Here is a 12,732-nt window from a genome sequence, read left to right as displayed (position 1 = left end):
ATCCCTTTAATCGAGTGTTTGGTAACTGCGAAGGTAGAAATTACATGAGTAGATTTGAGAAAAATTTTAAAAGTTTGGAAAGGTAATATTTTTATGAAAATAACTTAAATTGAGTTTTTGACCATTGATAAGAGCTACAAATACAATTATTAAGTCAAAAAGGATAAAATTATATTATTAAAATTTGAAAAAAAGTAAAATTAAAATATACCATCCAACTCGGGGTAAATCCTAAGCCCCTAACAGAGTTATATATCAAAAGTCTATTTAGATAAAATTTTTATTTATATTATCATCAATTTAATTTGTTTATATCAAAATCAAATATATTAAACTATTAAGTACTATATTTTTTTTATAATATAAGGACAATCTAGATATTTTCACTTGTTAAATCTCTTTTTAATTTTTTTTTAAAACTCAATCAATCTTTAAAAAAATCATTGAAACTTGAATGATTAAAATTTAAAAATTCGTGTTATAGTATGTAAATACATATGTGATTAATATGTGATTAGTCAGGTGGTTAGGCAATTAACAAAGCTGGTATATTGTTAATTTGTTAATGGCAGTTAAGGCTTTCTCTAGTGTATATAAACATGTATATGGGTAGATTACAAAGTAAGCAATAAAGAATTAATATTTTTTGAATATGTTTTTTTCATTTCCTCTGTAGATTTCTCTTTAAGAATCTGTTAGTTTACTAGATTTCTATCATGGTATCAGTCGCTTAGTGATTCTCGGGCATGGCTACCATGCATTCCACTGAATCTGATTCCGTTGAGCCTAGTGCCTCGATGTTTCTTGGTGATGGAGTAGTCACGTCATTTCCTCGGCATAAGGTCATAAAACTTGATGAAGGTTCGTTCATTCAGTGGCAGCAGCAGATCATTTCATTTTTCATGGCTACGGTTTGCTTGGGTTCTTGATGGCACGTTGACAGCTCTGACGAGATTTGTTCAAACATCCGATGGTAATCTTGTTGCTAATTCGTCTGCATCGATATTTGATCAACAAGATAATTTGCTTACTTCATGGCTGTTTTCCATGATAAGCTCCTCTTTTCTGTCCTCCTTCACGAATGTTCGGACTGTAGGTGACGTCTGGATCATGGCAAATAATCTGTTCGCGACTGATACAAGTGCGAAGCAATCGCAGTTGCGCATGAGCTTCACTCTCTCAGGAAAGGTAGTCTTTCTATTCAATCATATGTTGACAACATCAAAAGCTTGTACGTTCTTCTTATAGCATCTGGATCTTAGATCTCGGAGGCCGAACGGACGACAATTCTCCTTACAGATCTCTCCTCTGAGTTTAAGGCCATTGTCTCTTCTGCGTCACTCTCTTCGATTTTGTTAACATTTCAATGCTTCGTTGATGCTCTGCTTGAATGCGAAGCTTTAAAAATTCGGTCCGTTCATGATGTGTTGGTTGCTGCGATGTTGTAGAGGGGCCTCAATTTCAGTCAATGAACGGTTCTTTCCGTGGTGGTCGCTCCTCTGTTCATGGCCGAGGTCAAAGCTTCCATCCAAGAATCTAGTGTCAGATTTGTAGTAGGTATGGCCACCTTGCGCAGAGCTACTATTATAGATACAGCCGTGACGAGCAATTGCCACTGGAAGCACCGGCGACGTGACAAGAAAGGTTCGCGTCTGGAGCGATTAGGGGAGATTGGAAGCGTGAAATCAGACCAAATGAATATGGTCAAAATTGGGGGTCTCATGGTGAAAATTTGAGGTCTCATTATCAGCCGAATATTGGAGTGGATAATTTTGTTCCACGTAGGCCACATGTAGGTTATAAGAATAATGGATCAAATCCATTTGCCAAAATGGTAATGGGCAGAATAATTACTTACGCCACCCGTATGGTGGGGTGGTGTCTAGGCCACATGGGCCTAGTGGGTTAGTCTAGTCTCGTCAAAGTGATGGCCAAATTTTGCCTAGGCCCTCTGCTAATTGTGTAAATGTTGAAAGATCATTGCAGACTGTTCCTGAGGCCCCGTGTCGGACAAAACCGCTTGCTCACATGTTTAATGTTGACTCGTCTCAGTATGACTCGTCTCAATTTGTTGGGATTCCCCCTGGCTTCCTAATTTGCATGCTTCTAGTTATTCTGATGCTACAGCGTATGATTCCAATTTTAATACTACTAACTCTTATGTTCCATTGCTAGTAGGAAGCACGTCGTGGTGCCCAGACTTAGGGGCTACTCATCACGTATGCCGAAATACTTCGAATTTATATGGCTCCACCCCATATATAGGTAATTCTTCTCTTTTAATGGGTAATAGGGTATCCACTGAAATTTCATCCATTAGGGTTACAACTATACCTACGAAAAAGAAATTACTACATCTCTTAAATATGCTGTGTGTGCCAAGCATTCGAAAAAATTTACTATCTCTGTCTAAGTTTGCTACTGATAACAATGTATTTTTTTTAATTTCACCCTTCACATTGTGTGATTAAGGACATCCAGAAACAAGAAACCTTAATGCGGGGCCAAGTTCGTGATGGGCTCAACCATTTCTCGGTAGGTTCGAGTGTTTTGTTTCCCTCTGTTCACAGTACTGTCCTTCACAGTTGCTTTCCGACTGATGATGTTTTTAGTTTGTGGCATAAAAGGTTGGGTCATCCTGCTCATAATACTATAAAAATTGTTCTAGAAAAATGCCAAATTACTGTAAATAAAAGTCATCTCGATAATGTTTGTGTAGCATGTCAGAAAGGAAAATCACATAAATTGCCTTTTTTGAATTCTAGTATTGACTATGTTGACTTGTTTGAATTGATTGTTTCTGATTTGTGGGGCCCGACCGCTGTTACATGTGACGGGAATTTGTATTATGTTTCTTTCATTGACATGACTAGTCGGTTTACCTAGGTGTATTTGATAAGTCGTAAATCTCAAGCAGTAGAATGTTTTGGTCAGTTTCAGAAGATGATTCTCACTCAGTTCAGGAAGCATATTAAGAAGTTCCAAAGTGATTAGGGAGGTGAGTTCCATGCTTTTTCTTTCGTTCTAGTTAGTCAATGGACACTTAATCGTGTTTCTTGCCCTTACATGTCTGAACAGAATGGTGTTGCTGAGCATAAACACAGACACATTATGGAGACTGGTCTCACTCTTCTGGCTTAAGCTAATTTACCGATGGATTACTGGGGCTATGCGTTCTGTAGTACAGTACATCTCATTAATCAATTACCCACTCTAGTTCTAAAAGAATAGTCATTGTATTAGAGTCTGTTTGGTCGCGATCCAACTTATGATCATCTCAAAGTGTTTGGTTGCTGCTGTTTTCTATACTTACGTCCATTTGTTAAACACAAGCTTGAGTTTCAGTCACAGCCATCTACGTTTCTGTGGTATAGCTCGCATCATAAGGGCTATTATTATTTAACGCCAAATGGTAAGGTAATTGTTTCTAGGCATGTTATTTTTGATGAAAATCGGTTTCTATTTTCGCTTTCTACTACTACCGATGATCAGGCGTATCTGGGTAATACTACATATGTACCTGTTGTTCGGTCTTTTACAACTAAGGAGACTCCTTCGAACACTGAGCCTACACCTGGGGTTCCTTTTGCCAGTCATAATGATGAAACAAATCAGTATGATTCGTCTTCTACGTGTAGTGCTTATCAACATGGTCTCGTAAATTTGTTGAATGAATTGGGGTTTGTTGTACAAGAGGAGGTTCCCTCTACTACAACTATTCCTACTGAGCGAGTTACTGTTCCTTCCGTCTCTACTACTAATACTCATGCTATGGTTACTAGGTCTAAAGTTGGGATATTTAAGCCCAAAGCTTTGTATGCTGACAAAGTTGAGGTTGAGCCAAGTTCTGTTGAGGAGGCCTTTGCTCATCCAGACTAGCGTCTCGCTGTCGAAGCTAAATTAGATGCTTTAATAGCTAACTCTACATGGGAGCTTAGTCTCCTTCCTCCTGGTCGGAAAGTGATTGGTTGCAAATGGTTGTTTAAGATAAAGAAGAATCCTGATGGGACGATTAACTAATAGAAGGCATGGTTGGTAGCCAAAGGCTGCTCATAGGTACCTGGCTGCGATTTTAAGGAGACGTTCAGTCCAGTAGTAAACCTGCTACCATTCGAGTCATCCTCTCTATTGCTGTGACCAAGAGTTGGCACCTCAGGCAAGTTGACATCAATACTGCCTTTTGAATAGAGATCTAATTGATGACGTGTTTATGCAGCAACCTCCCAATTAAGTGCAACATGGTCCAAATGGTGAAAAACTGGTGTGTCGTCTGACTAAAGCTTTATATTGATTACGACAAGCTCCTCGTGCCTGGTTTGACAAGTTAAAACAGTTTCTTGTTTCTACTGGTTTTACTTTGTCAAAATTAGATGCTTCATTATTTGTTCAATCTTCCTCTGACTACACTCTCTATGTTCTTGTGTATGTGGATGACATTGTTATCACTGGCAGTTCATCTGATGAAATAAATTGTTTTGTTCAGCAGCTACACAATAAGTTTGCTCTAAAGGATATAGGTGATCTCCATTATTTTTTAGGGATTAAAGTCAGTAGATCATCCTTCGACAATCTTCACTTACGTCAACACAAATACATTCGTGAGATTCTTGATCGGAGTTCTATGTCTAATGCCAAAAGTGTCCATACACCGATGGTAAGTTCTTCTATGTTGACAAAGGATGAGGGTGAACATCTTGCTGATCCAACTGATTATCGTAGTCTTGCTGGAGCTCTTCAGTATATCGTTTTAACATGGCCAGATATTGCATATGTTGTTAATCAGGTGTGTCAGTTCATGCATGCTCCCATTACATCACACATGGTAGCATTAAAACGTATTCTACGGTATTTACGTGGTACTTTTTCTCATGGACTGATTTTCCAAATATCTGATAGGCTGTCTTTGGTTGGTTATGCCGATGCAAATTGGGGACTTGATTTTGATGATTGTAGGTCTACTACGGGATACTGTGAGTATTTTGGTCACACACCTATATCTTAGTGGCCGCAGCCACTAGTGATGTTACTTGGCTGGTCTCTCTATTGACAGAATTAAAACTAAGTTCGGTTGATCCTCTGACAGTGTGGTGTGATAATTCCAGTGCCGTAGCTATTGCAGCTAATCTCGTTCTGCACTTCAAGTTCAAACATGTTGAACTTGATTTGTTTTTTGTTCGTGAAAAGGTGGCTAGTGGAGAATTGGTTGTTGGAGCAGTTGCTGCATGTGACCAAGTGGCAGATATTTTCACTAAACCGTTGTCTGTGTCGATGTTTACTCAGTTTCATCATCTTCTTCGGATCGTCCCACTCGAGGAAGCTGGGTGAATGTTATAGTATGTAAATACACATGTGATTAATGTGTGATTAGTCAGGTGGTTAAGCAGTTAACAAAGCTGGTATATTGTTAATTTGTTAACAGCAGTTAAGGCTTTCTCTAGCGCATATAAACATGTATATGGGTAGATTACAAAGTAAGCAATAAAGAATTAATATTTTTTGAATAAGTCTTTTTCATTTCCTCTCTAGATTTTTCTTTAAGAATCTGTTGGTTTACTATATTTCTATCAATTCGTATTATGAAAATTCAACAAAGAAGAGTTCATCCTACTTATAGACGAGAAATCATCTTGTCCAAAGGAAACTTCTCATTAGACAATGCATGATCAACATATTATGTCTATATCCTGTTGCAACATCTATCTTAAATAGTACTCCAAATCACATTGGATACACTTGAGACTCCACAATAAGATATTTACACTTGTTAAATCCAAATGCCTGTGCAGGAAACCCACCACGACTCTATTACCTGTTGGCCTTAGCAAGGGAACTGTTTGGAAAGGCCTACATCAGGGGAATCAAATCACTTTAAGATACTTGCAAGCACTTGAAACTCTTACAAACTCACCGGTGAAGCTTTTGTTCTTCTCTCAAACCATTGAAATAATCTTACATTTCTTCTTCTTATTATTTCTCTTTCGGCGGTACCTTATGATCATATGATAAATGTAGAAAAGGAAAGCAGATACATATATGCATGTGGATGAGAAATATGATCGACATCGAAAGTGTGAAGCTGAAACCAGTGGCATCGCACGCCTACAATAATCACTTACGACTTGGAACGACTTCCCTCACCAATCATATTCTTTTACTTTTGTATTTTAACATATTATTTGTACTGAATTTGAAAAAGCCATTTATGTTTTTTAATCTAAAAAATAATTTATCAATAAAAAGGATTATTGTTATAAAATTGAACATCAATAATGACAATGTATTGCAAAGAAAGAAAGAAAAATAGAACATACAGGTTTTACGTGGAAGCCCTTTAGAAAAAAATCACAGGCAGAAGAGAAGAAATTTCATTAATGTTGAATTCGAATGATACAAGAGAAGCGACTATGTCTATTAATAGGTTGAAAAACCTTATTCTAATCAATGTGTAATAGAAGCAACGTTGTAAGGTTGAAACACCTTATTCTAATCAATATGAAAGAGAAAAAGTGTACTTCGGCCCTTGGCTTTCGCCTTACAGATCCCCCTCTCTTGCCACTGTATTTTTATTTCATTAACAGATCACATAACTCAAACAATTATTATTTTATTCTTTCTAACACTATGAAACAAAAAGAAAAATAGGGTTCATACTTCCCACGTTGAAATATTAATTTCACTTAAGCTATTGACCGACTTTTCAGCTATTAGTCTTTTTCCGTAAATACTATGGTTATTCGGGAAGTTAAAATTTTTCATCCATTCATTAATTATCGTTAACCCTTTAACAAAATAATGACATGATATGTTAGTTGAAGAGCTAATATCTAATTTGATCTTTGAATTATAGTTAAATTATCAATTTGGTACTTTTGGAAATTTGTTAACGGTAATTCAAAACAAAAAAAAAAGAAATTCTAAACATATGAACAAATTCATAATTTATTTTATGAAGTTATAAAAAAAAGTTAATCAAAATTTAAAAATATCATAGAAGTTTTAAATATATATAAAGAATGCCTAAAATTCCAAAAGAATCTACACTATTTTTTTCCAATTTAATGACAATGAGATTGCTTTTCTTCTACACAAATCGACAATGTTTGTTTTTATTTGAACTTTGATGGTCATCAAGTTATCATTCTCCTTTTTTATGGATTAAGATTAGATTTGTAGTTCACAATAAAACATGAATCCGCTCAAATTTGGGAAGTGATACTCTTCTTTACTTCCCTAACATATTTTGCAATCATGATTTTCTAAAACATTTTTTTTAAAAGTTGAAATTAGACGCTTATGAGAAAAATGATGAGGTTGAGGAAAGCAAGAAATAGCATAAGCTAGTTGTCAGAGAATACAAACCACCGATTCTATATCCGGTAAAAGTGATCATTTTTCAATGAGGAGTGTTCGGCCACTCTCCAAAATAAACTATCCACTAAGCCTAAAGATCTAGAGAATTTTATTATTCCTTATTTGATTGCTAGCTTAAATGTAGAAAAAGTTTTGGCTAATTTGGGTGCTAGTATAAACATTATGTCTTATAAAATATTGGGAATTAAAACGTATTGGGATGAATATTCAATTAGCTACCAGATCAATTAAGTATTCAATTTACTATATATAGGAGGTTCGTTTCCTTTGCAAACTGTGCAACTTTGTATGCTGGGAAATCAAATAAGCTTACTCAAGTACTCATTGCGTACTTTTTTTTTTTTGTGTGTGTGTTTAGATTTTCATATTCTTCATTAGTATTGAAGAACTCGTATGTGGTTTTGAGAGTAATATTAAGTGTATGTTATTTGATTTGATGCTCTGTATTGGGGTTGTATGAATTTTACTTGTAGAGAAGTTGGTGAGATTTAGCCAATAGAGGAGTGTTTTGTTGATTGGTTGATCCAGTTAATTGAATAGGATTATATTCTGAGTGAGGCTCCATAAATATAGGATGATTGTGTCTTAACAATGTTAACAAAACTTGGTCCTGTTATTTCCTCTCCGTATTACTTTTTACTTTTATGTGCATTTTAATTCTATCTCATGTTGCAACCAACTTTTAAGTAAAGTGAAATGTTACATTCATGTTTACTAATCTTGTTTTAAGAAGAAACAATATTGGGGAGAAGGAGTACCTGCGAAACAACCCTTTAAAATATTCGACTTTGTTACTAACAAAAATAATTTGAGGTTTCTATTAGTTTTTGGAATTAAATGAGTTGGAACAAAATTTTAAAATCCATTTATCAAAAAATTAATTTCTTACAAAATTTGTTGGATTCATCTAAGTTAAATGCATCATCGATGATTAATAATATGATTATTCAAAAGTTACAAATTTTCACTCATTCATTAATTGTCATTAATCTCTTAATAAAACAATGATCTGACACGTTAATTCAAGAGTTAATATCTAATTTGATCTTTAAACTATAGTTAAATTATAAATTTGGTACTTTAAGAAATTTGTTAATGGTAATTTAAAATAAAAAAATTCATACTATATTTTATGAAATTAAAAAATATATTTTTAAAAGTACAAATTATGCAAAAATTAAAACTATCATAGAAGTTATAAAAATATATAAAGAATGCCTAAAATTCCAAAAGAATCTAAACTATTTTTTCCAATTTAATGAGATTGATTTTCTTTTACAGAAATCGAACTTTGATGCCTAAAATTTCTCCTTTTACTTATCAAGATTAGACTTCTAGTTCACAAAAAACCATTAATATTTTTGTCCAAATACATCATGCTACTATCAAACATGATACTTACAAAGAGAGTTGATATTTGGCAATGGGGTAAAATAATGGCCGAGTTTCCTGAAATTATGTGCCACAACTGGGAAGAAAATTTTTGGGTGGAACTTTATTTGTGTTGGATGGATTTGTCTGTCTCATATTTGAAAATTAAAATTAATAGTAAAATGGAATTATTGGATTGGATTGGGTTATGATAAATGATGCTATTTTCGTTTAGATTCTTTTGGAATTTTAGGTAATTTTATAGTTTTTTTTAAAATTTTATGAGTTTTTTAAAAGATAACTAATAACTATAATTTTAATAGATTTATAAAGTAATTTATGAATTTTTAGATTCTTTTTATAATTTTAGAAACTTCTTGACCTTTTGGGAATTATCTTTCAAAAATTTCTAAAGTACCAAACTAATATCTTATGTATAGTTTAGGGGTTGAAATAAATATTAATTATGGAAAATGTGTGGCATCATCATTTTGTTAAGGAGTTTAGGACAATTAATGGACAACTAACTAAAACTGTAACAGCCCCGCCCGGCCTAGGAATTTCGGCTAAGTCAAAGGCATTACAATCAATCACCGAAGTGATCCCATAAAGCCATTCTTTTTACTCAAGTCCATTTGATTGAAAATTACTCTTTAGTTGTTAGGAAAAACATTCTTTAGTTTAAACCAAATTTATTCAATTATAATAATATTATTGTGAGGATTTAAATAAAATGATAAAAAGGCTTCCAAGAAAAATCTTATTTATACTTTGAGTATTTTGTAAAGTAGCAAAAAGAAAATAATAGTTTTTAAATTGAATGGCATGCAAATACTAGTAGCAATATTTGAATGTCATGCATAAAATAAATAACTAACAAATTCCAAACCTAAGATATAAAAACGAGAAAATACTAAAAAATACAAATCCAAAATAAACAATTAAGGAAAATTTTAAATAAAACTTATAGTAGAATAAAAAAACCGACTTGCTAATCCAAGGGTCCTCCGATGCTGATTCGAGTATTATTCTCTACGTTAACTAAGTGGTAGGAAAAAGGGGGAATGAACTTACAACGGCTCAGTGTGAGACTAATCTTAAATCATTATATATAATCAATCGATTAGTAAAGTATTTAATTCATAGCATAATAATAAGTTAGGCATAGTAAGAGGAACATATAATAAATCAATACATATACAGAATATAATTATGATGCACATTTATGTTTTAACGTTTTAATTTCTCACTCATCTATCTGAACTGCCTTCGAGCATTGCTCGACAAACCATCTCACATAACAAATAACAATAACTGACCATCACGAATTTGATTTCTAACAACGATGGTCGTTCACTTGTCATCTGTGACGATGACTATTACTACCACCTCGGTTTGGTCCAGTTTTGATGGTGTTTTAAAACGACCATCCCGTCCTGTCTGGTTTAGATGGCTTTACACATAAACTATCATCCCGATTGACCTAGTTTGGTGGCTTTTTAGCCTATCATCCTAGCTTATTCGTTTTGGATTACACTGTCGCCTACTTCGTGCAGTACCAACTTTCGGTGTGGACTTAAATTGCCACTGTCTCCAACGGAACTCCTCTGTCCTCCATTCTCAATTTCATGTAATATGCACATATACTCATCATATCATACTCGTTATCAAATTTTGATACTATGCTTATTTAGCACATTTATTGTCACAAATTATTATCAAATGTCATGCAATCATGTATTCAATCAATCTCACATATACACATATATTTAGTGCATGTACAAAGAATAACAATGATGTATATACAAGGGTTCGCATAATTAAATATGTATAACTCACCTATTAAGCAATTAAGGTTCACATACAATTTATATGGGTTCACATATAACTTCTACGTGTTCAAATTACAATTCCTATAGTGTTGGCATGATATTTCCTCTAGGTTCGCATGTTTTATATTTCACATAACAACTCTTTTAATTTCCTAACACTACAATTAATCATGCATATATAATGTTTTAAGTTTAGATCCCACAAGTAATTTGAAGACTTAAAACCTTTAGCTTTGGAGAGATTGATGATCTACTCGAGAAAAGAAAGATGATTTTAAATTCCTTGATTGAAAACCAATTTTAACAATGGAAGAGAAAAAGAAAGAACCCAAGAATTTGAAAGAATTTTGCAAAATGAGTTTTGAAGGAAAAATAGAGAATAAATAGAAGGAAAGATGATAGATTCTATTAGGATTTGGAAAGGAGTAATTTGAATTCTAGTTAGGGTAAGAAGGTAAAAAAATATGGATTTCTATTTCTATTTGAATTTATTTTTTTTAAAAATAAGATAATAATTTCAAATTAGGATAAAAAGATAAAAAAAGGAAAGCGAAAAGGAGTGATTCAAACTTAGTTTACATTAGAGACTAGTGCCTGAACCAGTAGGCTATCACCATTTTCCTGCTCAATTTTGTTGTCGAACTGTACATATGGGGATTTTGGGGTGTTACTGTCGAAATTAAAAACGAAAGGGAAAAGAGGGACTCAAACCTGGGTGCGCTAAAGGGGAAGGGAGTAGGCTATAGCATTGGGCTACTGCCCAAATTATGTTCAATTCCTACCATATTTAGTTCTTATACCAACATAGTTCCCATCCTTAATTGCTTGAAAAATAGAGAGGAAAAATGAAAAAAAGTAGGGTTTGGGAAATTTCTTAAGCTCTTAACCACTAAGCTAAGACTCAATGCATATTAATTTTAGTCACTTAATTATGCATATCTATTTGATCTCAACTTACCTATTCTTTTTTTTTTTTTGGTGTAAAAAACAAATTAAATTAAAAAAATAAAACCTAAATCAATATACTTTATTCAATCAACTGTTCCTAAAGTTTGCTCAATTTCTCTACTTGAGTCTTGAGTTGGATCCCGCAAATGTAAATTGGCATACTGGCTCACCCAGCAGACAGAAGTCTTGATAATTTCTGATAAACTCCATGTTAATCCTTGGAACACAAATAAGTTCCTATTTTTCCATATTTTCCATGCAACTATCCCCGAAAAGGGTAGACCATGAAGTATTCCATATGAGCCACTCGTTATGCTTTAAGTTTTCCTCCACCCAGTCAAAAATATTATCATTTGAAAAGAATTGGTTTTGCCAACTTGGATGAGTAATGTTAAGCCAAATTTCTTTAATCGTGGAACAATCTCTGAGAGTATGTAGAACATCTTCTGTATTATGTCGGCACATAGGACAGGAGGTGTTGTGATTGAGTCCTCTTCGTGCTCTCTCTAGATTAATGAGTAACTATTGTTTACATGCTAACAATAGAAAAAAATTGAATACGTTGAGGACCTGGGAATTTCCAGATTATTTGTGACACCCCTAATTTGACCCTAGTCGAAAAGTGGTTTCGGGACCACAAAACCGAGTCACAAAAATAATTAATTGTTATATTTTATGCTTATTATTTATGAATAAGTATGTGTGAAAATTTCATGCTTTAAATTTTGTCATTTGGATGTGAAATAAATAAAAAGGGGCTTATGTGAAAAATCTTGAAAATGTCATAGGTTAATTGGAAGTGGCTAAAAATTGCATGGTTTGAAGCATGAGGGACTTGCATGTCAAACATTCCTTTTTATGGGTAGTGGACGGCAAGTTTTGGCATTTTGTGCTTTGTATGTTAGTAAATAATGTTAATAATATATTTGTTTATATTAAAGAAAGTGGTTTCATAAAATAGAAATAATAAAAGTTAATGAAATAAATGAATAAAACATGTATGAGGTGAAAATAACAAGGCCATTTCTTCTTCTTCTTGCCGTGAGTTGAGAAACAAAATAGAAACCTTTGAGCTTAGGGCATTCGGCAAAAGAAGACTTCAAATAAGGTAAGGTTCATGTTATTTTCTTTGAAAAGTTGTGAATTTTGGTTGGTTTTGAAGCTTGCAACAAGACCCATGTGAAAATTTTTGTGTTCATGAGGCATGTAG

At 33.6% G+C, this 12,732-nt stretch overlaps 1 protein-coding gene across 1 annotated transcript; it reads left to right on the top strand.

The window, feature by feature from the left end:
* The first annotated feature begins 4,028 nt into the window (after positions 1 to 4,028).
* On the top strand, positions 4,029 to 6,108 carry LOC121228038 (uncharacterized mitochondrial protein AtMg00810-like). The gene is made up of 5 exons (XM_041111157.1): positions 4,029 to 4,056; positions 4,371 to 4,970; positions 5,084 to 5,321; positions 5,787 to 5,910; positions 6,013 to 6,108. Exons 1-5 carry the CDS (start codon positions 4,029 to 4,031, stop codon positions 6,106 to 6,108), a joined length of 1,086 nt encoding a protein of 361 aa, XP_040967091.1.
* The last annotated feature ends 6,624 nt before the right edge of the window (positions 6,109 to 12,732 follow it).

The sequence above is a fragment of the Gossypium hirsutum genome, chromosome A04 (assembly GCF_007990345.1).
Source record: "Gossypium hirsutum isolate 1008001.06 chromosome A04, Gossypium_hirsutum_v2.1, whole genome shotgun sequence".
In the NCBI taxonomy this organism is placed as follows: Eukaryota; Viridiplantae; Streptophyta; class Magnoliopsida; order Malvales; family Malvaceae; genus Gossypium; species Gossypium hirsutum.
This window is presented reverse-complemented; position numbering and strand designations above follow the sequence as displayed.

Bases quoted from the DNA above. Each gene is read 5' to 3' on its own strand.
- LOC121228038 (XM_041111157.1), top strand. From the start codon at position 4,029: ATGGTTGGTAGCCAAAGGCTGCTCATAG. The intron at 5,322-5,786 runs GTGAATGTTATA...ATGCCTGTGCAG, and splicing joins GTCCCACTCGAGGAAGCTGG to GAAACCCACCACGACTCTAT. The intron at 5,911-6,012 runs GTGAAGCTTTTG...TGATAAATGTAG, and splicing joins AAACTCTTACAAACTCACCG to AAAAGGAAAGCAGATACATA.